Source organism: Girardinichthys multiradiatus, chromosome 21 (assembly GCF_021462225.1).
Source record: "Girardinichthys multiradiatus isolate DD_20200921_A chromosome 21, DD_fGirMul_XY1, whole genome shotgun sequence".
NCBI classification, from domain to species: Eukaryota; Metazoa; Chordata; class Actinopteri; order Cyprinodontiformes; family Goodeidae; genus Girardinichthys; species Girardinichthys multiradiatus.
Genome location: NC_061813.1, coordinates 27,946,838 through 27,968,932, shown reverse-complemented (window position 1 = coordinate 27,968,932; position 22,095 = coordinate 27,946,838). Strand labels below are relative to the sequence as shown.

Here is a 22,095-nt window from a genome sequence, read left to right as displayed (position 1 = left end):
TTTACAATATTATTATTAATATATAAAATAATATATTGTCTAGTTTAAATAATGAATGTTTTGAGAATTTTTGACCCCTTAAAGGCCAGTATGTTTACATGGAAATTATTTTAATCAAAAAGAAAAGAAAAAAACAAAAGAGAATTAAAATACAAAAATAATACATTTCCTATTTTTACACGCATCATTTACCAACATCCATAGCTACACATTTATTTCAGTTGCAATGCAGCCTTGCAAAAAATTGCACCAGCCTAGCTAGCTAGGTGCACCATCTGGTGGACAAACAAAGATTAATAATTGACTGCTAGTCCAAAATGAAATCTTAGCAGAAAAGAATCGATTAGTTTAGACGTTTTTGCCTAATTCAGTCATTTTGAGCTAATTTGAAGAACTGAAATGGCAGTTGTAGCATTTTTTAAAGATAAATATAATTCTGCAAATTTTAACTATATTTATTCAAAAAAAAAAAACAAAAAAAAACTGCACAACATTTCCATTCTGGATGAAGTCACAGAAAAGAGTAAATTTAGCCTGGGAACTGTTAAATTCACATTCTGATGCATTATTTTACTATGTTAATGATATATGTATTTCTTCCTCTGTAAACATCTTGTTTTTTATTGTTGTTTCTAAATCCATCCTACCCTCTTCAAATCAAACAAAGTTGGTGTGAAATGTTTGTGCTGGTTTGTGCAGCAAAAATTTTCCTTTGTGCCACATTTATTTTGAAGATATTGCTGCACAAACTATCACAAATGTAGCACAAACATTAGCACCCGTTTTTTTTATTTGAGGAAAGTGAGGGGCTACCTTCACTCATGTCCAATACCTGGGAACGAGTGCCTTCTTTTGATGTGCGCAGTGTATGTATTACACTGCTCTACATGACAGCTTATGATGCTGAAGTTTGTGACTAATTCACAGACTCCTTAAACACAAAAAGTGTTGAAGGAACGACAAGCACTTGAGGCTAATCTACTCCAACTTTCCCAGTTGGAACTCTGACTTCAGGGAAGTCATTGTTGTGTTTTCCACTTGAAACTTGGAAAATCCCAGAACTCCCAGAACAAATGATGCACCAGTATGCACTGGTAAATGGCCTGCACTTTCTGGCTGTCGTGTCTGGCTCTATCTTTAAATCCTGCTTTTTACAAAAATAACAAATAAAAACCCTGCTAATTTGTTTCATGTACATTAATTTCTAACTGGCTATTGTTACACCACTCTTTAAAGGCCTTTGAAAATAAATAAATAATTGCAGTATCACTTATCACTGGATAGCTGCATTAATTGCTGTTTATTTGAAACAACTTTTATGTCAGAAACAATATATTTCAATGAAAGTGGGAAAAGGGCTGGACAGCTCCAGGACACTTTGCTGAAATGCTGAACAGTTCCCTCATTAAGTCTCAACAAAAATTCATTCTTTTATTTTAAACGTTTTGATTCTATTTTTAAAAATCTCATATTTATAAATATAAGAGGTCTAATACGAAATCCAACCTCAGTTCAAAGCTGAACTGAAAAATCCACCATGTACCTTTGAAAGGTTTAATACATTTTAAAGCTATAAAGACATTACAGTTAAAGATTTTGTTGGAAATATCTGAAATGCACCTACTGCATGTTTCACTATTTCATTTTCATGTTTTTATTGTATTATTTTACATTGTAAATGTTCTAATCTTTGTAAATCTTCAATATGTTTTCTTATGTTATATTCTTAATTGTATTTTCTGTCAAAATTGATGAATAAAGAATAATAAATAAATAAAATCCAACCATCTGTTGGACTGGTGCAGCCAGAACAACCTTGAGCTCAATGCTCTAAAGACAGTGGAGATGGTTATGGACTTCAGCCCCACCTGCCCCATCACCCTCTGTGACTCCACAATTGACACTGTGGAATCTTTTCGCTTCCTGGGAACCATCAACTCCCAGGATCTCAAGTGGGAGCCAAACATCAGCTCCCTGATCAAGAAAGCCCAGCAGAGGATGTTCTTCCTGCGGCAGCTGAAGAAATTAAACCTGCCAAAGACTATGATGGTGCACTTCTACACAGCCATCATTGAGTCCATCCTCACCTCCTCCATCACCATCTGGTACGCCGCTGCTACAGCCAAGGATAAGGGCAGGCTGCAGCGTGTCATTCGGTCTGCTGAGAAGGTGATTGGCTGCAGTCTACTGTCGCTCCAGGAACTGTACACCTCCAGGACCCTGAAGCGGGCAGGGAAGATTCTGGCTGATCCCTCCCACCCCGGTCACAGACTCTTTGGGACTCTCCCCTCTGGCAGAAGGCTGCGGTCCATCCGGACCAAAACCTCACGCCACAAGAACAGTTTTTTCCCATCTGCCACCAGCCTGGTTAACAAAGCCCGGAAACCACCTTGACACTCTCCCTCCCCCTTTTGTTTTTGGCTGACAGGACACTTGTAACTCGCAACTCTATGCGTTACATTAACGCTCAGCATGGACTCCTGCTTTACTTGCACTGCTTTACTTGCACAATGATCACCTTCACTGTTGTACTACTCTCGCACCAAATACTGCTCTACATTTAACTCTCACTCACTTAAAACTGTGCACATATATTTATATTATATTGTAGATATGTTTATACTGTTTAATTTGTACTGTATTGCACCGACTACGCCAAAACAAATTCCTTGTATGTCCAAAAACGTACTTGGCAATAAAGCTTTTCTGATTCTGATTCTAAAAAGTTTCCCTCTCCAATAAGGCGGCGGTAATGACGTTCCAAAATACTTGCCGTTTAAAAGCTCGTCGCTTGGAGATGACGTCCTTTATTTTGGGGCGTTTTTTTCTTACCAAGGAGCAGCTTGACAAGCAGTCAAAACAGTTTGCGCCCAGTGGAGAATGAGCTGGAGTTGTGTGGCTGTTGTTGCCAATTGTGCAAGCTAGAATGTAGTGAACCTGTAGCATCTTTGTATTTGCAATATGAAGAATGGAAGAAGACGATGTTACCATCAGAGAGCAGAATTTTCACAGCCAAGTTCGAGAGTACATCGTAAGTGACGGAGCTAGTTGGCTAACGTCCTCTAACAGCACATCAGTGGAGGCTAGCAATAGCTTTACCAGTCTGTCAGATTGATTTAAGGGGATTTATAAAAGGTGATACCGCGTTTACGTGTTCTCTCTAATGTTACAAGTTTAAAAATAAATACTTTCTAAATTAGTTTGAATTTTAACCGCATGGTGAAGGCGATAAACAGCTTCAGTTGACGTTAGCCGTTGCTAGCTAGGTAGCGCATCGAAGCAAGTTACTTCTGAGAACTATTCTCATAGCTTTTTAGATTTTTATGCTATATATACTTATTTTAGATTTTGGTAGTTATTTATTCGCACAAAATAAAACACCATTCACCATGAATCTAAAAGGAAATAAACAAAAATTGAGATAAGAAAACCCTAAAGAGATAATTGTAAATCTCACAAGAATTAATTTAAACTTACAAATTGATAAACTTAAGTTAATTTTTCCACAAATGATTTAGTGTTTTTTGTTATACATTATTCTGTATATTCTCATGCTGCAGCTGTGTCATCTATCGGTATATGTTGAAATTTAACTCATTATTGACACAGACTATGTTTGTTCCAAACGATGATATATTGTTTCCATAATTTGTCCATCGTTTTTCAAACATATAGAATCAGAATCAGAATCAGAAAAGCTTTATTGCCAAGTACGTTTTTGGACATACAAGGAATTTGTTTTGGTGTAGTCGGTGCAATACAGTACAAATTAAACAGTACAAACATATCTACAATATAATATAAATATAAGTGCACAGTTTTAAGTGAGTGAGAGTAAATATAGAGCAGTATAAGATGCAAGAGCAATACAACAGTGCAGGTGATCATTGTGCAAGTAAAGCAGTGCAAGTAAGCAGGAGTCCAAGCTGAGCGTTAATGTAACACATAGAGTTACAGGTTACAGGTGTCCTGTCAGCAAAAAAAGGGGGGGTGTGGGGGAAAGGGGGAATGTCAGGGTGGTTTCCGGGCTTTGTTAACCAGGCTGGTGGCAGATGGGAAAAAACTGTTCTTGTGGCGTGAGGTTTTGGTCCGGATGGACCGCAGCCTCCTGCCAGAGGGGAGAGTCTCAAAGAGTCTGTGACCGGGGTGGGAGGGATCAGCCAGAATCTTCCCTGCCCGCTTCAGGGTCCTGGAGGTGTACAGTTCCTGGAGCGACAGTAGACTGCAGCCAATCACCTTCTCAGCAGACCGAATGACACGCTGCAGCCTGCCCTTATCCTTGGCTGTAGCAGCGGCGTACCAGATGGTGATGGAGGAGGTGAGGATGGACTCAATGATGGCTGTGTAGAAGTGCACCATCATAGTCTTTGGCAGGTTGAATTTCTTCAGCTGCTGCAGGAAGAACATCCTCTGCTGGGCTTTCTTGATGAGGGAGCTGATGTTTGGCTCCCACTTGAGATCCTGGGAGATGATGGTTCCCAGGAAGCGGAAAGATTCCACAGTGTCAATTGTGGAGTCACAGAGGGTGATGGGGGCAGGTGGGGCTGGGTTCTGCCTGAAGTTCACAACCATCTCCACTGTCTTTAGAGCGTTGAGCTCAAGGCTGTTCTGGCTGCACCAGTCCAACAGATGGTCCACTTCCCATCTGTACGCGGACTCGTCACCATCAGAGATGAGTCCGATCAGGGTGGTGTCGTCCGCAAACTTCAGAAGCTTGACAGACTGGTGACTGGAGGTGCAGCTGTTGGTGTACAGGGAGAAGAGCAGAGGAGAGAGAACACAGCCTTGGGGGGAACCGGTGCTGATGGTCAGGGAGTCAGAGACGTGCTTCCCCAGCCTCACGCGCTGCTTCCTGTCAGACAGGAAGTCAGTGATCCACCTGCAGGTGGAGTCGGGCACACTCAGCTGGGAGAGCTTCTCCTGGAGCAGAGCTGGGACGATGGTGTTGAAGGCAGAGCTGAAATCCACAAACAGGATCCTGGCATAGGTTCCTGTGGAGTCCAGGTGCCGGAGGATGAAGTGAAGGGCTAGGTTGACTGCATCATCTACAGACCTGTTGGCTCTGTAGGCAAACTGCAGGGGGTCCAGGAGGGGGTCGGTGATGTCTTTTAGGTGTGAGAGCACAAGGCGCTCAAAGGACTTCATCACCACAGAGGTCAGGGCGACGGGTCTGAAGTCATTAAGCCCTGTGGTCCTTGGCTTCTTGGGAACAGGGACGATGGTGGAGGACTTGAAGCAGGCTGGCACATGACATGTCTCCAGTGAGGTGTTAAAAATGTCTGTGAAGACTGGAGACAGCTGATCAGCGCAGTGCTTCAGGCTGGCTGGTGAGACAGAATCCGGACCAGCAGCTTTCCGGGGGTTCTGTCTCCTGAAGAGTTTGTTGACGTCCCTCTCCTGGATGGAAAGAGCCGTCCTCGGCGTGGGTAGGGGGCTGGTGGGGGTTGGAGGTGCCAAGGCCCCTCTTGAGGTTGGGGAGGTGGGGGTGGTGGATTGTGGCTGCAGCTGTTGGGGGGCGTCGTGGGAGATGGTTGCAGGACTGTCCCTTTGTCTTTCAAAGCGGCAGTAGAACTCGTTCAGGTCGTTGGCGAGGCGTCGGTCGTTGATGGAGTGGGGGGCTTTCGGCTTGTAGTTGGTGATTTGCTTGAGCCCTTTCCAGACAGACGCAGAGTCGTTGGCTGAGAACTGGATTTGGAGCTTCTCAGAGTACAGTCGTTTGGCCTCTTTCACTGCCTTGCCAAACTTGTACTTAGCCTCTCTGTATATGTCTTTGTCCCCACTCCTGAAGGCCTCTTCCTTATCCAGTCTTAACCTTCTGAGTTTAGCTGTGAACCAGGGTTTGTCGTTGTTGTAACTCACCCTGGTGCATGATGGTACACAGCTGTCCTCACAGAAGCTGATGTAGGAAGTCACAGCCTCTGTGTACTCGTCCAGACTGTTGGTAGTAGTCCTGAACACATCCCAGTCTGTACAGCCTAAACACGCCTGGAGATTCTCCACAGCCTCACTGCTCCACTTCCTTGTCGTCCTCACAACAGGTTTGCAGAGCTTTAGTTTCTGCCTGTATGCAGGAATCAGGTGGACCATGATGTGGTCGGATTGGCCCAGTGCAGCACGTGGGACGGCGTGATAAGCGTCTCTGATGGTGGTGTAACAGTGATCCAGAATGTTGTCCTCTCTGGTCGGACATTTTATAAACTGTCTGTATTTGGGAAGTTCGTGGGTCAGATTACCTTTGTTAAAGTCACCAGCGACGATTACTAAGGAGTCCGGGTTGGTCCGCTCCACACTCAGTATCTGGTCGGCGAGCATGCGCTGTGCGACCTGCACGTTAGCTTGCGGTGGGATGTAAACACCGACCAGGATGAACGAAGCGAACTCACGGGGGGAATAGAAAGGCTTACAGTTTATGATGAAGGCTTCCAGGTCTGGAGAACAGTGCTGTTGAATCACTGTCACGTCGTTGCACCAACCACTGTTGAGGTAAAAACAGATTCCTCCACCTTTCGCTTTGCCGGAGAGTTCCGTGTCTCTGTCCGCTCTGTAGAGCTGGAATCCTGCCAGCTGCAGCGCAGAGTCCGGTATTAATCCACACAGCCACGTCTCCGTGAAGCACAAAACTGCCGATGAATAAAAGTCCCTGTTTTTCCCCAACAACAGTTGTAGTTCCTCCATTTTGTTGGGAAGTGAGCGCACGTTAGAGAGAAATATTCCAGGTAACGGTGTTCGTAGTCCACGCTGGCGAAGACGTACCAGCAGCCCAGCCCGTTTCCCTCTCTTCCGGCGTTTCACCGCGTGAACAAAGGTGAGCGCACCTTTGACCAGAATGTCCAAACATTCCAGAGCAGTAGGTAGAAATGTTGGAAATAACTCCTCTGGTGTAGTAGCCCTGATGTTCATGAGTTCTTCTCTGGTGAGAGAGCTCCGGGTACCATCACAGAAGACCGTTTTAAAGCAAAAAACAAAACAAAACAATGCGCACCAACACGCCGAGGCGACCATCTGCGGCGCCATCTCGGCACAAACTTTGAGAAATACCGAGATATTATATTTATATGACTCATTTGTTTAGCTTTGGATGATGACTGTACTTGATATTGCATGTGGATGGGGATAGCTGATCATGCTAATTGTTTTTCTCTTTATAATGTCTCTTTCTAGAGCTACACTTTATATTGACTCAGACTCATAATCAAAATTTCAGTGTCTGCAATATCACAATTGCTTAGATGCAATAATTGCCATGCGTTCATGTTCTGCATGCCAATGATGTATTCAGTCATTTGGAAGAGTCGTTCACCGTCCTTAATGCCACACCTGATTGATCTTACTCACCAAGATAATATACTTAAGAGAAAGCAGAGACGACGTAGTGATGCTGGAAATAAAAATGCATCTGTGTGGTAAATGTCGGTTAATACAGTGCAATTAATATCCGCGTAGTGATTATCAGTAATATTATTACGCGATTTCCAATTGCCATGGAGATGTACCTCTTCCTGCACTGTTGTTTTTAGGCAGTTTAATGTTGTTACAGAGTCAGTAACACTAATTAAGAGAACTCTGGGTAAGTTCATAATTTTTCTACCTATTAAATGTCTCAGCAACAAGCAGGCTCAACATTTCAACTTTGGCTTGTACATGTTGTCCCAAGCGTCTTTGCTTCTTAATATCCCACATGTCTAACCTTACACCACGCTGTGAAGTAAGTGTATCGTTTAGCAGGAGTGTTTCTGTGAGTCAGCTGATGGATGGATTTGCACAAGGATGTTTGATGTCGCCTGTGCTAATTTTGCAGTCTGGGCTACTCTTGGTTAGGTTAAAAATAAAATTAACAAGACTGTGACCAGAGGGTGAGCAACTAATTGATGTGTAGCCATGTGGTATTTCATTGTGGGATGTTTAACTGAAGCAATGTCAGCGCTGTGGTCAATTTGTTCACGGTAGGAAAATATAGAGAATATCAGTTATCGGCAATAATAATATTGGACATCCATATCGGTGCATCTCTAATATTGTGGAGTACTGCAATAACGATAATGATTGCAACTGACCGACATTTTCTTCCCCAAACCCTGAGCATCTTAGTTTTTGAAATGTACACGTCGAGGACAGGAAAACACCATGCAGCTCTTCTCAGAATGACCCAATGTTGCTTATTTTTATTCTTAATCTTCAGTGCATGTTTAATTGACTTATCATTTTACTCAAGCCTTTAGAAGGCAGAAACACTCCTGTCCTTCCTTTCCAGTTTAACCTTCTGTATTATAAAAGCATGAAGTACTATCAATAATAGAGTTAGAGACGTTTGTGCTGCTTGCAACAAGGAAGATACTGCATGCCATTTTCTTTAGCTTAGTGTGTAATTTACTGAGGAGGAAACAGGGTGTGAACTAGATGTGAGTGTTGGCTGGTATGCTTAGAACTTGCTCTTATCTTTTGTCAGTCTGTGTCTTTCTGTTTCTCTTGTGAGCTGGTTTATCAGCACTCTGCACCTGATTCTGTTTTTTTTTTTCTGGGCTTGACCTGTAGTAGACATCTCTTGACGTCAGCCAGTGTTAGCAAAAAGCCCCTAGCTTTAAATACATAAATGCTTTTCCAATGGCAAGGTGACAGCATGTGACGGATAAACAGTTTTTCCAAAGCTTTCATATAACACATTTTCTGAAATGTATGGCTGAATAATCGTTTAACCAGAATGATTTGGGCAGTGTTGACAGTGCGCAAAGTGCTGAAATGAGAGCTTCTAATATTAGTTACATCCTGATTGGTGTCCCAGTCGGATAAAGGAATGCGCTATATGATCTTTCTGTAAAACTATGCAGCTAGTTTTCAGCCTGACGTTATTTGATTTGTTCTATTAGACCAGGAAAAACATAACGTAGTTTGAAATCGCTTATGATGAATATACTATAAATGGGTCATATTGAGTAATTCAACAGTAAAGCATTTTTATTGGTGATTAAATAGTGTAAACTCACTCTTCTAAAAGCCAAATAGGTAATAATCTTTAACTCTGATAAGCATTTTAAAGTGAATTAGTTGTCTTCTCTTGTCAAAATGAAGCTGTGGTGCCATTAAATTGGTGCACATTATCAAGTCTAACATTTGTTTTATGTTGTAGTTTTTCTGGTCTTGCTAACTGTGAAATGTATAATAACTTTATAACTTTGTAATGTTTTATTTATTATTATTCCGAGACCTGGTTCTTACATGGGTTCTCTCCGGGGTATCTGGTTATTTGTCCTGTTTGTCCCTGTGATGGACTAGTGGCATGCCCAGGGTGTACCCCATGGGTGATAGGTACCAGTAACCCGCACCGCGACCCTACAAGAAGAAGTGGGTGTAGAGAATGGATGGATGGATGCTTGGATGTATGGATATTTTGGATAAATTGCTTGGAAAAATTAATTTTAACCACCTGGAGCAGCAGCACAATTCATAAAAGTCAGAATGTCACATCCGTTCTTCTTCCGAGACGCAAAAATAACAAGTTATACATTTAAGCTTTGCAAATTTGCAAAGCTTTTTTATCTCTGCAATGTTTCAAAATTTTATTGTTCTGCATTACATTTCATTTTCTGCATCTTTAAGGGTTCTTTCTTTGTTACTTTCAGATATGCTTCCTGCTGTTTGCCGTCCTCTACATTGTGTCCTACTGCATTATAACCAGATACAAAAGGAAAAGTGGTAAGTCTATTTAAAGCATGTTCTCTGCCGCAACACATCAGACTGTACCTTTTGGAAAAGTTTTCTTTGTGCATCAACTACAGGAACACCGAGGATCATGAAGATTTGGGGAGAGCCTTGTTTACTCTGAGGCACAACCCAGATTCAGATTAAAATAGTCATTAATATAAAACCTTCAGGAGTATGTAGAACAGACTACACCCATTTTTACAGTGTCATCTGTCAGCCTTAGCTCTTTGTCAACATGAACTCTATCCACCCTTAATTGTTTAGGGCTTTGGCTGCTTGTAACGTAAAGACATTTGTTCACAATTAAAATTCTTTCTAAATGCTGATAATCCCTTCGCTGTATTGATTAGTGACCAGTGAAGAAAAGTCTTAAGTTTTAGCAAGTTCTTTGACATTGTTGGTTAACGCATTATGAAGTGAACCTCTCTTTCCCAGGACAAAGTGTCTAGGTCTCTTAGGCTTTCTCTCTTTTAGATAGAAAATATATATTTTATCTTTCTACTCCCAAAGTGTGCAAGTTTATTGTAATTTAACACTAAAGTGCATATTTAATGCTAGGTTTCTGTGATTTAACAAATAAGACTAAATAAGCCTTTTTCAAGCAACATGTAAATTAATTTCAGCATTCGGACTCCCTAAGTTCACATCTGCCATCAAGTATAATGAAGCTTATCTGATGTAATGTAGGATCTTCTTCGCTTTTATGCTCGTTCGAATTCTTTAGCTAGAGCCAGAGATGGCAGAAATATTTTATTATTATTAAAAAGTGTGCATCAGGAGGAGAGTCCAATGTTTTTACAGCATTAAAAAATATCATGGCAGCCAGAGGAGGCGGTTATCAAAATGTGGAGGAAAATATTAGAGATTTATTTCAAGACGGATGGAATTTTGATGCCTAATACCAGCCAGTTCTGACCCAAAATGTTAATTTGTCTGCTAGAAAGATTAAAAAGGATTATTGTCTTTTAAAACCAAAGTTGGTGGAAAGTCTGTAAGGTCACCTGAAGAGGGCTGAGGACAAGAGAGTTTTGGAAGGCATAACGGTCAAATATTACCAAGCCAAGATGAAGCTTGCTTATGGTTTTATTTATTTTTTTAATAAAAACTGATGTTTTAACAAAGGTTTGTTCACAGTTTGTCTCCACTATATTTTTGGCTTATAGAAATAACTGCTATTCAGCTGTTTGTTCACAGACAGGGGCATATTTAAAGCAGATGCTACAGTATGATACCGTTTCTGTAATCTGCCTTGAAACACCCTAAATTTGATCTCAACCTTTGTTTGGTTTAAAACTCAGCAATTTATTCTGGTGTTGGGTTTGCTTTTAAAATAAATTATTTCTTTTAAAAAAACATTCTGGCCTATAATGTCAGACGCTATGACTGAAGTGTTTTTGTTTACTTTCCAGACGATCATGAGGATGAAGATGCTGTTGTCAACAGGATATCGTAGGTGTTGCTGATCTCACTCGTCTTTGAGGTTTATTAGTTTTCACCAAGAACTTTTACAACTTCTTCATTTCACTGGCCAACTACTTGTCAGAAAGAGAAACTAAGTTCACAGAATTCACTTATAAGAAATGAAATGAAAAGAATATTAGTTTGCTGATGTTAGAATGTGGGTATAAAAGATTAACATCAGATATTTATATATATTATTACAAATACCAAAAGTACAGAATTCAGAAGACTTATGTATAACTGTTTAGAGTTATACATCCCACAGGTAGGAGAACGTCTGTAACCATAATTCATCTCTTCTCAGTTCAGCTGTAGGAAACGGTACCGAGGGGTTTTGCCCCATGACCCCATCTGCACAGCTACTGACTCTGAATCTTCATAATCACGTCTGATTTTACAGGCTATAAGCTAGTTGTTCTTTTATCAGTTATATTACATTTTTCCCATTAAATTGACTTTCTGTCATACCACCAAGCAAAAATGTCCATTTTTATCTTGTTTGAATTCAAATTCAATTTCAAAAATACTTTATTAATCCCAAAGGGAAATTAAATGTTGTTGTAGCTCATTGAAAAGGTGTAAATGATTCTTGTTTGGATTGAGAATGTGTTTGTTTTTACCTGAAATGGTTTTTGTGTGTATCTGTGTGTGTGTGTGTGTGTGTGTGTGTGTGTGTGTGTGTGTGTGTGTCTTGGTTTAATTTATAGATTATACTTGTGCACCTTCACACTGGCGGTGTCCGGTGGTGCCGTCTTCCTGCTGCCTTTCTCCATTATTAGCAACGAGATCCTCCTCTCCTTCCCCAGAAACTACTATATTCAGTGGCTCAATGGCTCCCTCATCCATGGTCAGTACTTCACATTGTTCATGGATCTGTTTCTTTCTCTGAATTTATTTTTGGCCCAGTTCCTGCCCTTTATATGATCATGTGAGTTGAGAATAAAATCTTAAATAATACGTGATTGTTTTCTGTTTTTATACCAGGCTTTGAGTGCCTTGTTACTGAAAAGCGCTATATAAATAAACTTGACTCGATCGCCCTCATTGAACGAGCATTCACAATTTTATGATTTCTATTTATTACTAATTTATCGAAATTGTTTTCTATATAAAATTATAGTAAAAATAATGTGTTATATCTTTTAGTTATTTTATTTTTTGTGAAAACAATACTAGTTTCTTAGACCATAAATTCATTAGAAAATCGGCAGAGAAGAATTTTATTCTTGTCTTTACTACTTAAAGTCGTTTTTTTATTATACTTCACTTTTTTAAAAGATGACTACTGTAGAAACAGTTGGTGTACATTTAAATTTCACTCATATTTCGTTTTAAAAATGTACTGAAAATTTACCAAGAAATCTGGAGCCTGGAAACGTATTGAGCTTTGAAATTAAACATGTGTAGGAACTCTGGAAAGCTCCAATAATCTTAGGCAGATTCACCACACTCCAGGGTTGTTTTTAAGGGCAGCTGGGTTACATAAAAACCACTGGGTGGCAGTAAAGTCCATAATTTAAAAGCTGACGCTGTTTGATAAAACCTGTTTTTATTAACTGGCACACTCCTTTAGCAAGAACGAGGGAAACCACCACATGGTATCTCTAAAAGCTCAAGTAGTAAACTGGGAATTGTTCCTTTGTATGTGCTGCTAATGGAATGTGTGGTTCCTGTAGGTCTGTGGAACCTGGTGTCGCTGTTCTCCAACCTTTGTCTCTTTGTCCTGATGCCTTTTGCCTACTTCTTTTTGGAATCTGAGGGATTTGCTGGATCAAAAAAGGTACAAGTCATTCCAAGGTCTCCATTCTATATTTCTTTTCCCCTAACCTTGTTCTAGAAAACAGATGACACACAATATTTTTTAGAACATCTGTGAACCTTACCATTGGAAGCAAATTTAAACATCCTTAAATATTCTTACATAATCAGAACACTGTACAGTCTTACGTTTTTTATTGAACATGAGTGTATTTATAAGGCATCTGTCCTGGAAAGGGTTTTCTCTTAATTGATATTGAATTATGAGAACACAGAACTCCCCATGCAGGAGATTTTCTTACAACAGCCAGCAGCAGCAGGTGCGTAGCCCGTGCCCTCTGCTTGACTCAGACAGGCCACTGTAACTGCCACAGCAGAAAGCTCATTAACCATGAAAGTCTGAATCTGGTCTTCGCTCAGTGCCACATCCTGACAAACCCTTTCAATAAGGCCATAGGCTGCAAACGCTTCAACACTGCTGCATCGGCCCCACTGATTTAAAGCCTGATTCCTTGTCACCCCCTCCCCAGCCCCCCCTGGAAATAAAACTTCAAAAGCACAGGCTAATAATCGAGTTGTAAGGCTCAGCGAACTTCCTCATTTAATTGATTACAACCCCTCCCCCCCCCCTCCCCCCCTCCCACCAACACCCCCCACCCACCCCCAAACCGTACCCCTAGGAGAAGGCTGGGTGCTCGTGTCCCAGAAGTCCATAAAGTGGCAGCAACATGACAGGACAATAGAGCCTTGCAGAAAGGAAAGGGAAAGATTTACATTTAATACACCTCTATCCTGTGTCACAGTTTGAAACCTCTCTGGTTTATGTCCCTTCTAACCAAAGCACATAAAAACCAGTCCATACAGTAGTGTGTAGGCAGGCCACTAATTGTTTTGGTTGGATTTCTTATGTGGACAGCAGGTCCTGATGCATAGGAAGCAGGATATTCTTATTTTTGTTCTTTTTAATTTTAAGTTAATTTCTTTTTGGTTTTGAGAGGGAACAAGTTCATACGTATTTCACACTAATATGTAGTGTTTTCCAACAAGTAAATAAATAAGTAAACAAGTGGAAGATCATAATAAAATCATAACGTGTAGAAAAGAGCAGGTTAAGGAAATGAAATATAACATGAAAAAGGCACACGAATAATGGAATTAATATTAATTTATCTATAGCTGTTTAATCCATACACCTTGTTGGTAAAGGCTAAGTATTCCAAGAAATTCCATTTGAACGAGAACTTGGCAGGACAACCTTTAACTGTCAAGATTTCTTTTTCACATCTAGCAACAACATGGCATCCCTAGACCATCAGAGTTACATCCCAAACAGTTGTTTTAGCCTGTTTGGGTTGGGTGACTTTCACAGGAGTGGGATGTGATGTCTAGTCGACAGGGTTTCAAGAGAAAGTATTTCCTACTTCATGGAAGATTTCTTGAGGGAAACAATTAATATAGCAACGAAGGGCTCTAATTATATCCAAGACCCTAAGATCTTAGATAAAAAGAAATTACTCCAGAATTTAAGTAATCTAGAGCAAAAGAAAAACACTAGGCTCAAATAAATTGCATGGTGAGGTATGGCATCTGGCAGATTGGTCTAACATAGCAATATAGTGCCTTTTAAGATGTAATAATACACCTTGAACACTTTTACTTTTTACCATCACAGAACAGCCACAACCCTTAATGTACTTTATAGGTATTCTATTGCATAATTGTGAGGCTCAAGTGGAAGGAAAATGATGTGTGGGTTTTAAACCCTTTTACAAGCAAACATTGTAATGAAGAGCGAGTCACACAGCGACAGGTCAGGGAAAAAGTTGTGGAGAAGTTCAGAGTATGATTAGGTCATAAAACAATATTCAAAACATCTCAATCCATCATCTGAAACTGGGAAGTATGGCACAACTGCAAACCCGCTAAGACACGGCTGTCCATATGAACTGACAGACTGAGCAGGAAGAGGATTATTTGGAGAAACAGCCAATAGGCTCATGGTAACTCTGGAGGAGCTGCAGAGATCCACAGCTCCTGTGGGACAACTATTAGTCATGCACCACACAAATCCGGCCTCTATGGAAAAGTGGCGTAAAGAAAGCTGTTGCACAAAAGCAACAATAGGAAGTCATTTTCTGCAGTTTGCCACTAACCGTGTAGGGGAAAAATGTGGAAGAAAGTACTCTGGCCAAATGAGACCAAAACATTCAAAATGTTATATGGGTTAGAAAAATAATACCCAGAACACATCATGCGATACCTGAAACGTGGTGGCAGAATCAAGCTGGGGGGATACCTTTTTTCAGCAATGACAGGGAAGCTGGGTAGAGCTCACCTATCAGCAGGAATATTACCCTATATGCTAAAATGCCCTAGTCAAAGTCCAAAGCTAAACTCAATTGAGAATCTAGAAAAGGATAAAAAATGCTGTTTGCAGAAGCTATGCATCCAATCTTAGTGAGCTTAAGCTATTTTGGAAAGGATAACGGGTAAAATGTTTAGTCTCTAAATGTGCAAGGCCTGGTAGAGGATTACTCCAAAAGACTTGTAGCGGTAATTGTAACTGCAAGTATTGACTCAGGAGGGGTAAACACATTTTTATTGATTTAAAAAAAAATCTTGAAAACCATGCATAATTTTCCATCCACATCACAGTTATGGCTCCTTTGTATTGGGCTTATGTAAAAGAAATCCTGATAAACTATATTGAAATTTGTGGTGTGGAAACAGTTTGAGGCACAAGTCACTGTATTCACTTTTAACCAACAATGTCTTGCAGCATAGCTTCCATAAATCTGTTCAGAGGAAGCACTGTTCAATGTTGAGCTTCACTTTTAGATATATATTGTGTTTGGTGGGGGGGCGGCGGCGACACCCGAGCTTCCCCCAAAAACTGAGCCGCCTGTAAAGGAAATAATGTCTCCGACAGCAAGAAGGACGTAAAACACAGATCTACGTTTTTATAATGTGATATTATCCTTTCATCCAATAATAGCATTAGACCAAGATGTAATAAGGTTTTATGTGGCATTTTAACCTCCTGGGCTTATGTTGTAGCCCCGCAAGGTCTCTTTGACTGCGGAAATGAAGTGAATGATGAACCTTACCGCTAACGCTATAAGTCAGCCTTTTCATGTGGCTGTGTTTACCTTTGACGATGTACTAAAAGACGCCAACGGAATAAGGATGGAAATGTCAATGTTTTTTTCTTTTTTAATGTCTGTCACCCCGAATGATTAACAGTTAAACAAATTGTCCAAATTGTGGATGAATCAGGGGGGACTAAGGGTTGTGATGTCAGAAGTTATGATCTAACTTTAGTTGCTGCTGTAAAATGTCTCCCACTTTACGGCCGTGTTCTCAGATTTTTGCTTAAGACCTGTATTACTTTTGGCGCCAAGGGTTGTTGTGGTGTTAGCTGTTAGTATTACTTATTAGAGTTTATAAACCTCAACTTACGGTTCTATTTATAATAGTTATCCTCTTCTTCTTCTTCTACTTCTTCTTCTCCTTCTTCTTCTTCTTAATTATTATTATTATTAGGTGCCATTGTAAAAACAACTTAGTGAATTAATCTGCATGTCCTCCTAAAGACTGTGAAGATGTCTTCTTCAGCCGTCTAAGCGACTTCAATCAACTAAAGGGAACCTGTGGTAGTTTGAAGCTATTTTTATGTTAAAAAAACGTTTTGATAAAGACAACCTTAATCAATTTTTAGTACTGAAGCAAAAAGAGTTTCTATTTTTTGCCTCAGTTTTAGCTACTAATTATTATCATTTTAAGTCCAGATTGATAGAAACAACTGCAATCATGCTATGTGTTGTATGGTCTTTTAGTCCCGACCTGTATTCAAATCTTTTTGATCCTGAAACGAGTTGGAACGAGTCTGACCTCACGACTGACCCAGCAAAGGGCCAACAGGTTTCATCTGGTAGTTAAAGAAACTCCTCATCAATCTCATCCTAAGCCCTAACCCGCCGATGATGAGAAGTGTGTTTATTGTGGAGAGGGGGTGGAGGGGCGTATGTGTCGTCTCGCTGAGCAAACCCTGTTTGGTGTTACTAAGATACTCCTCTTTGTTGGAGTTCCACAATGGGGGCCTGGATATTTATTTCAAATCTCCTGCGCATGGAGACATTTTTCCCAGGCCTTCTTTCTAGACAGGCCCAGCCAGAGAATATAGTGGTGTTTACATACCTTCCTTTAAGGTCACGGTGTCTCCCTAAAGCTGCCCATTACAATGTTGGTTACCACAGCAACATATTAGCCTGAGCGGGGGAATTTTAAAAAGGACAAACAAGATTTTCCTGTCCTTTCATGACTGATTTTTTTCAAACTGAAGTGAAATGTTGTGACTGGAACTTAACTTATTCTTGACCAAATTCCAGGCTGTTTTTGCTCAGAGAAAGATATCAATCATTTGGGCAGAGATGGAAAAGTAGTTTATGGCTTTAGCTGCTGGGTATAAAAAATAATTGAGGAAGCATTTGTTCATTTATGACTGAGAAACAGACTTTATGAACATGAGAAAGAATTGTTGCTTCTTCTTTCATGTAAATGCTTTAGTTTTTAGACTAAATTCAAATGAATTCAATCATCTGTGTTGGAATCCAACCAGTTATTTTCAGGGTGTTGCCCCTATACGTTTTGATTTGTAAGATTTGGCTTCAATATTGTCCAATTTCCAGTCTCAGATGTCATTGGTGCTTCATTAAGAAGCCTAAACAGTCTTTAGAAGTGTACAGAGCAGGTTTACAGGGGAATGTCTTTCTTTTCTGCTTTCTGTCTTTGACACGGTCATTGCACTGCTGCTGACTGGTTGAAGGATACGCTAATAAGGTCCCCGAGCATCTGGCATGACGTGAAAAGGGCCCTGCCCCCTACTGCACTTTTTACACTCTTGGCCCTTGTTGCACGCCTACCTGACAGTCAGCAGAGAGATGGTGCACTGGATGATCTCTGCCACCACCTGCTGACCTGCTAAAGATTGATTGCAGCAGTGAGGAAGCTCCTGTTGAACCCTCTTCCTTTTTCACACTTCTGCAGCTTTAGTGCAGCTACGCAACTTGGCAAACATCTCGTATACTTGTCTGCATTTAGCTTTTAGAGGCACTTGCTATAAGCATTAAGTACTGTGGATGTCTGGTGCACAGGCTACATTGAAACCTTGTGAACAGTTTCCAGTTCAATTAAGTCTATGGCTCTTGGCTTCAATTAAGTCTATGCATTTGGAGAATGATTTACATCTTTTTATGTCTAGTGGTATTTCACAGAAATTGGATAAAATTCACGTACAGGGGCTTCCTAATTGCATACCTCTTTAACCTCTTCATATTTTGCCATAATAAAATCTTTTAAGGTTTTATGTGACAGAGACACACAAAGAAGTTCATGATGAGAAGGAGAAAGAAAAGATGCGTGGTTTTCAGATCGTGTTGCAATATAAATGCAGACAGCGGCGCACATGAGCTTTCAGGCCAGCTTTCTCTGCGATTAGAGCTTCAAGTCTTTTTGGGGTGTGTCTCAACCAGCTTTGCACATCTGAAGACGGAGAGTTTTCCACATTCTTCATTGCAGAACAGTTCAGCTTCAGTCAGATTGGATGAAGAGCTCCTAACAACATTGATTTTGAAGTCTTGGCACAGCTTCTCAGTAGGATTTAGGCCTGGCCTCTTGCTCTGTCTGCGTTTAGGGTCATTGTCCAAGGGTTAGTTTTCCGCCACACATAGTGTTTGGCATGTCGGCCTTTAGAGCACCATCTTCCAAATGTTTGCTCTGTCATGGCAGCCACAAATAGGTCTTATTATGGCTTTCTTTTGGGAATGGCCTTCGTCTTGGCTCTATTACATAAGGTTCAGATTTGTGGAGTGCACTACTAACAGTTAAGCACTCCACATGAGCCATGGATCTCGCAGCTCTTCCAGAGTTACCATGGACCTCCTTGCTTCTTTAATTAAAACTCTCATTAGCTGCCTTGAACGTTGAGGTGGACAGCCATGTCTCTGTAGGATTGCGGTTGTGGCACACTCTTGTCACTTTTGTATAGACTTTATGATGCTGTTTGTCCACAAATGTTCTCCAACAAACCTCCAGGACTAAATTTCCATTTACTAATTAGGTAACTTCTGAAGACAGTTAGTTGCTCTGCATTGTATTTAGGAGCATCAGATAAAGAGGGCTGAATGCAAAAGCATGTCACATGTTTTAAGTTTTATTGTTTATTTTTTGTTGTGTTTTGCAGAGGATTTTCTAAAAACGTAGGGAGCTTTTCCAACACTTTGCAAATGCATGCTACTTTGTGTTGATCTGTGACACAAACTATAACATAAAATAAATGCATTTAGGTTTGTGGTTGCAATGTGACAAAATGTGGAAAATTTTATGTCAGATCTCTTTTAACGATGCTTTGAGTTTTCGCTCTGGCCACCACACACAAATTTCTTGGAAATTTCTCCAGTCTTTTATAAGCAAATCTGCAGTCATCCAGCCCCTCACTGGATGTCGGTGTGAGGATCAGGGAATGCTGAATATTTTAGAACGGCTATATTTAGAGGTAGTTACACATTTAGAATAGCAAGAATAGAAACTTTCAGCGGGCACTCTGGATACCAAGGCGTGGGTGTTTTTTCTTTTTACCCAGCCTTCAACATTTCAAGATGAAATCTTAGATCATTGATGTCGACTTTTTTGGACATCTTCTTTTTATAAACCATACTTTCATCCTTATGTCTTTTGGGATTGGAAACAAAGGCCATTTTTCTTCTCCAATGATGAGTGTTGAGTGAAATTATGTCTGATACAGTAGATTGTAGATGACAGTAAAGGAGGTGATGAGTTCTGCTTTTGCCCTAAATGATGTGAATGTGGAATGATTTGAGCCTTATAAATGATTGAGAGACCTATCTGAGGGGAATATACCTTCAGTGTGGCATGGGCAGCTTTTTAAGGTGGACTGGTGTGCTTGACTGGACACATGTCCTGCCTGTGGGTTCTGCGTGTTCTGATGCATCCTTAAGAGTGCACGTGTGGGACGTGGTTAAGGTCCCTGAAAGCATTCCTCTCTCTCACCTCTTATAACTCTGGGGAATGAGATTTGCTCAGATGTTGACTCCTCTCCTTACCCAGTCTTCCTATGTTGTTCCCTTGTTATTTCTCATCATTCTTCTTTTTTCCCCCTTCTCCTCTAATAATGAGTGTCTGTGAATGTGGCTTTGAGATGCTACATTAGCAAAGGATGCAAGAGTTTGTTGAACAAGACGGTGAGTAAAGTTAATGTTAGTTAAATTCTGTAGCTACATTGTTCATCTGCATAAATTCACGGATTTCGGGTTGTTTATTTGCACAATAAAAATATGCAAACAGTGTTGATGTGTTTTAAAGGTTCTCCTATGTGCCTCCCCAGTTACCTGTAAAACAGCCGCAGTGTTCGTGTTAGCCACACTGTGGCACTCTGGTCTCTGCCCATTATCTTCGTGGTTGTGCTAGAAAATTCTACCCTGACTGAGGCTTTTCCAGAAATAAGGGGAGGTGATTGGCATGTAATTGCTCAATAATAGCAAAGGGATGCTGCAGGGGATTTACACCAATGTGAAAAAGTCTTCATTCTTATCTTACTATTATGGTCGTTAATAGAGACTCGGTACATGTGTAGACATTTGATCAGATATAGTCATTTGCAAACGTATGCATATCCCTTGACCTTTTTAAACTTGGCTTTATTACAACCACCAACTTCAATGTGTTTCACTGGGATTTTATGTGATAGACCAACACAAAGTGCAACAGAATTAGAAGGTTGAAGGAAAATCATACAAAGGTTCCAACAATTATTTAGAGTAAAAATATAAAGTGTAGCTTTGATCTGTATTTAGACCCCTTCACCCTCATACCCCTAAATAAAATCTAGTGCTACCAGTTTCCTTCAGAAGTCACCTATATTGTAATCCAGCTATTCTGTGAAGGCCTAAGAGGTTTTTTGGAAAACATTAGTGAGCAAACTGCATCATGTCGACCAAGGAACACAGCAGAGAGGTCAAGGATGAATTTGTGGAGAAGTCTAAGGAAGAGTTGGGATGTAAAGCAACATCCCAAGCTTTCAACACTTCACAGAGCATTGTTAGATCCATCAGATCCATCATCTTAAAATGGAGAGATGATGTCACAACTCGTAACCTGCCAAGATATGGCCATTCATTTAAGCCGACAGTTTGCGGAGAGCACGAATCAGAGCAGCAGTCGAAAGGCTCTAGGTAACTTTGGAGGAGCTACAGAGATGGGAACATTTCTCAACGAGAAATGTTTGAGAAATATCAGTCGTCGAGACGACTAAGTCATGAACTTCCAAAAAAAAAAAAAATTAAGACTGCTTTTTACTCTGACCACTCAAATAGTGATGACAGCATCATAGTGTGGGAATGCTTTATTTCAGCGGGTAAAGGAAAGCTGCTCAGAGTTCATAGGAAGGTTGATTGGAGCAAAATAAAGAGCAATCCTGGAAGAAAGTCCGTTAATGACTGCTAAAACTTGAGAGTAGGGTGGATGTTCACCTTCCAGCAGGACCACCACCCTAACTGTACAACCACAGGTGCAATAGAAGGGTTTAAGTCAAAGGATATTCATGTATTCATATGTTCAGTCAAATTCCATAAATTAAATTTGTTCTGCAACTTTAATATTCCCGTTTGATGCTTCCTGCGTAATCGGACTGAATAATATCAAAGAAGAATGAGCAAAGATTTCACTCTATAGCAAAGCTACTACTGATGTATTCCAAAAGACCTGCGGATGTAAGGTGGTTCTATAAAGTATTGGCTCAGAGGGGGTTGAGAACAAATCCATGCCACAATTTTCAGAAAGAATTCTTTGAAAACCATGTATCATTTACCTTTCAGTTCACAATTATGCACTACTTTGCTCTATCTTATAACATCTCAATAAAATACGCAGGTGTGTGTGGTTGCAATGTGACAAAATTAGAACTGCTTTTGCAACCCACTGTAGGTTTGTGTTGCATGAGTATACATTTAGCAATTTGAAAGGAAGTTACTTTAAATGAGTTCTGTTATGGAGAGAAAATAGCATTTATACAGTGGTCAAACTATATAACAAAGCAGACCCCCAGAGGACAGGTGTACTTGGAAGGGTGTGGAAGAATGAAGAACACTGTATGATTTACTT

General features: G+C 40.3%; 1 protein-coding gene across 2 annotated transcripts in view; it reads left to right on the top strand.

Moving 5' to 3' along the window:
- Positions 1–2,815: 2,815 nt before the first annotated feature.
- The window catches only part of lmbr1 (limb development membrane protein 1), a 51,084-nt gene continuing 31,804 nt past the window's right edge, over positions 2,816–22,095 (top strand). Inside the window, exons 1-5 of one of the 2 annotated variants that reach the window (XM_047349777.1) lie at positions 2,816–3,031; positions 9,618–9,690; positions 11,109–11,148; positions 11,868–12,007; positions 12,837–12,940. In XM_047349777.1, the coding sequence (XP_047205733.1) occupies positions 2,969–3,031; positions 9,618–9,690; positions 11,109–11,148; positions 11,868–12,007; positions 12,837–12,940 (420 nt within the window). In that variant the 5' untranslated portion in view covers positions 2,816–2,968. The remainder of the gene's footprint in view (positions 3,032–9,617; positions 9,691–11,108; positions 11,149–11,867; positions 12,008–12,836; positions 12,941–22,095) is intronic. The other variant, XM_047349776.1, reaches the window with a different exon arrangement.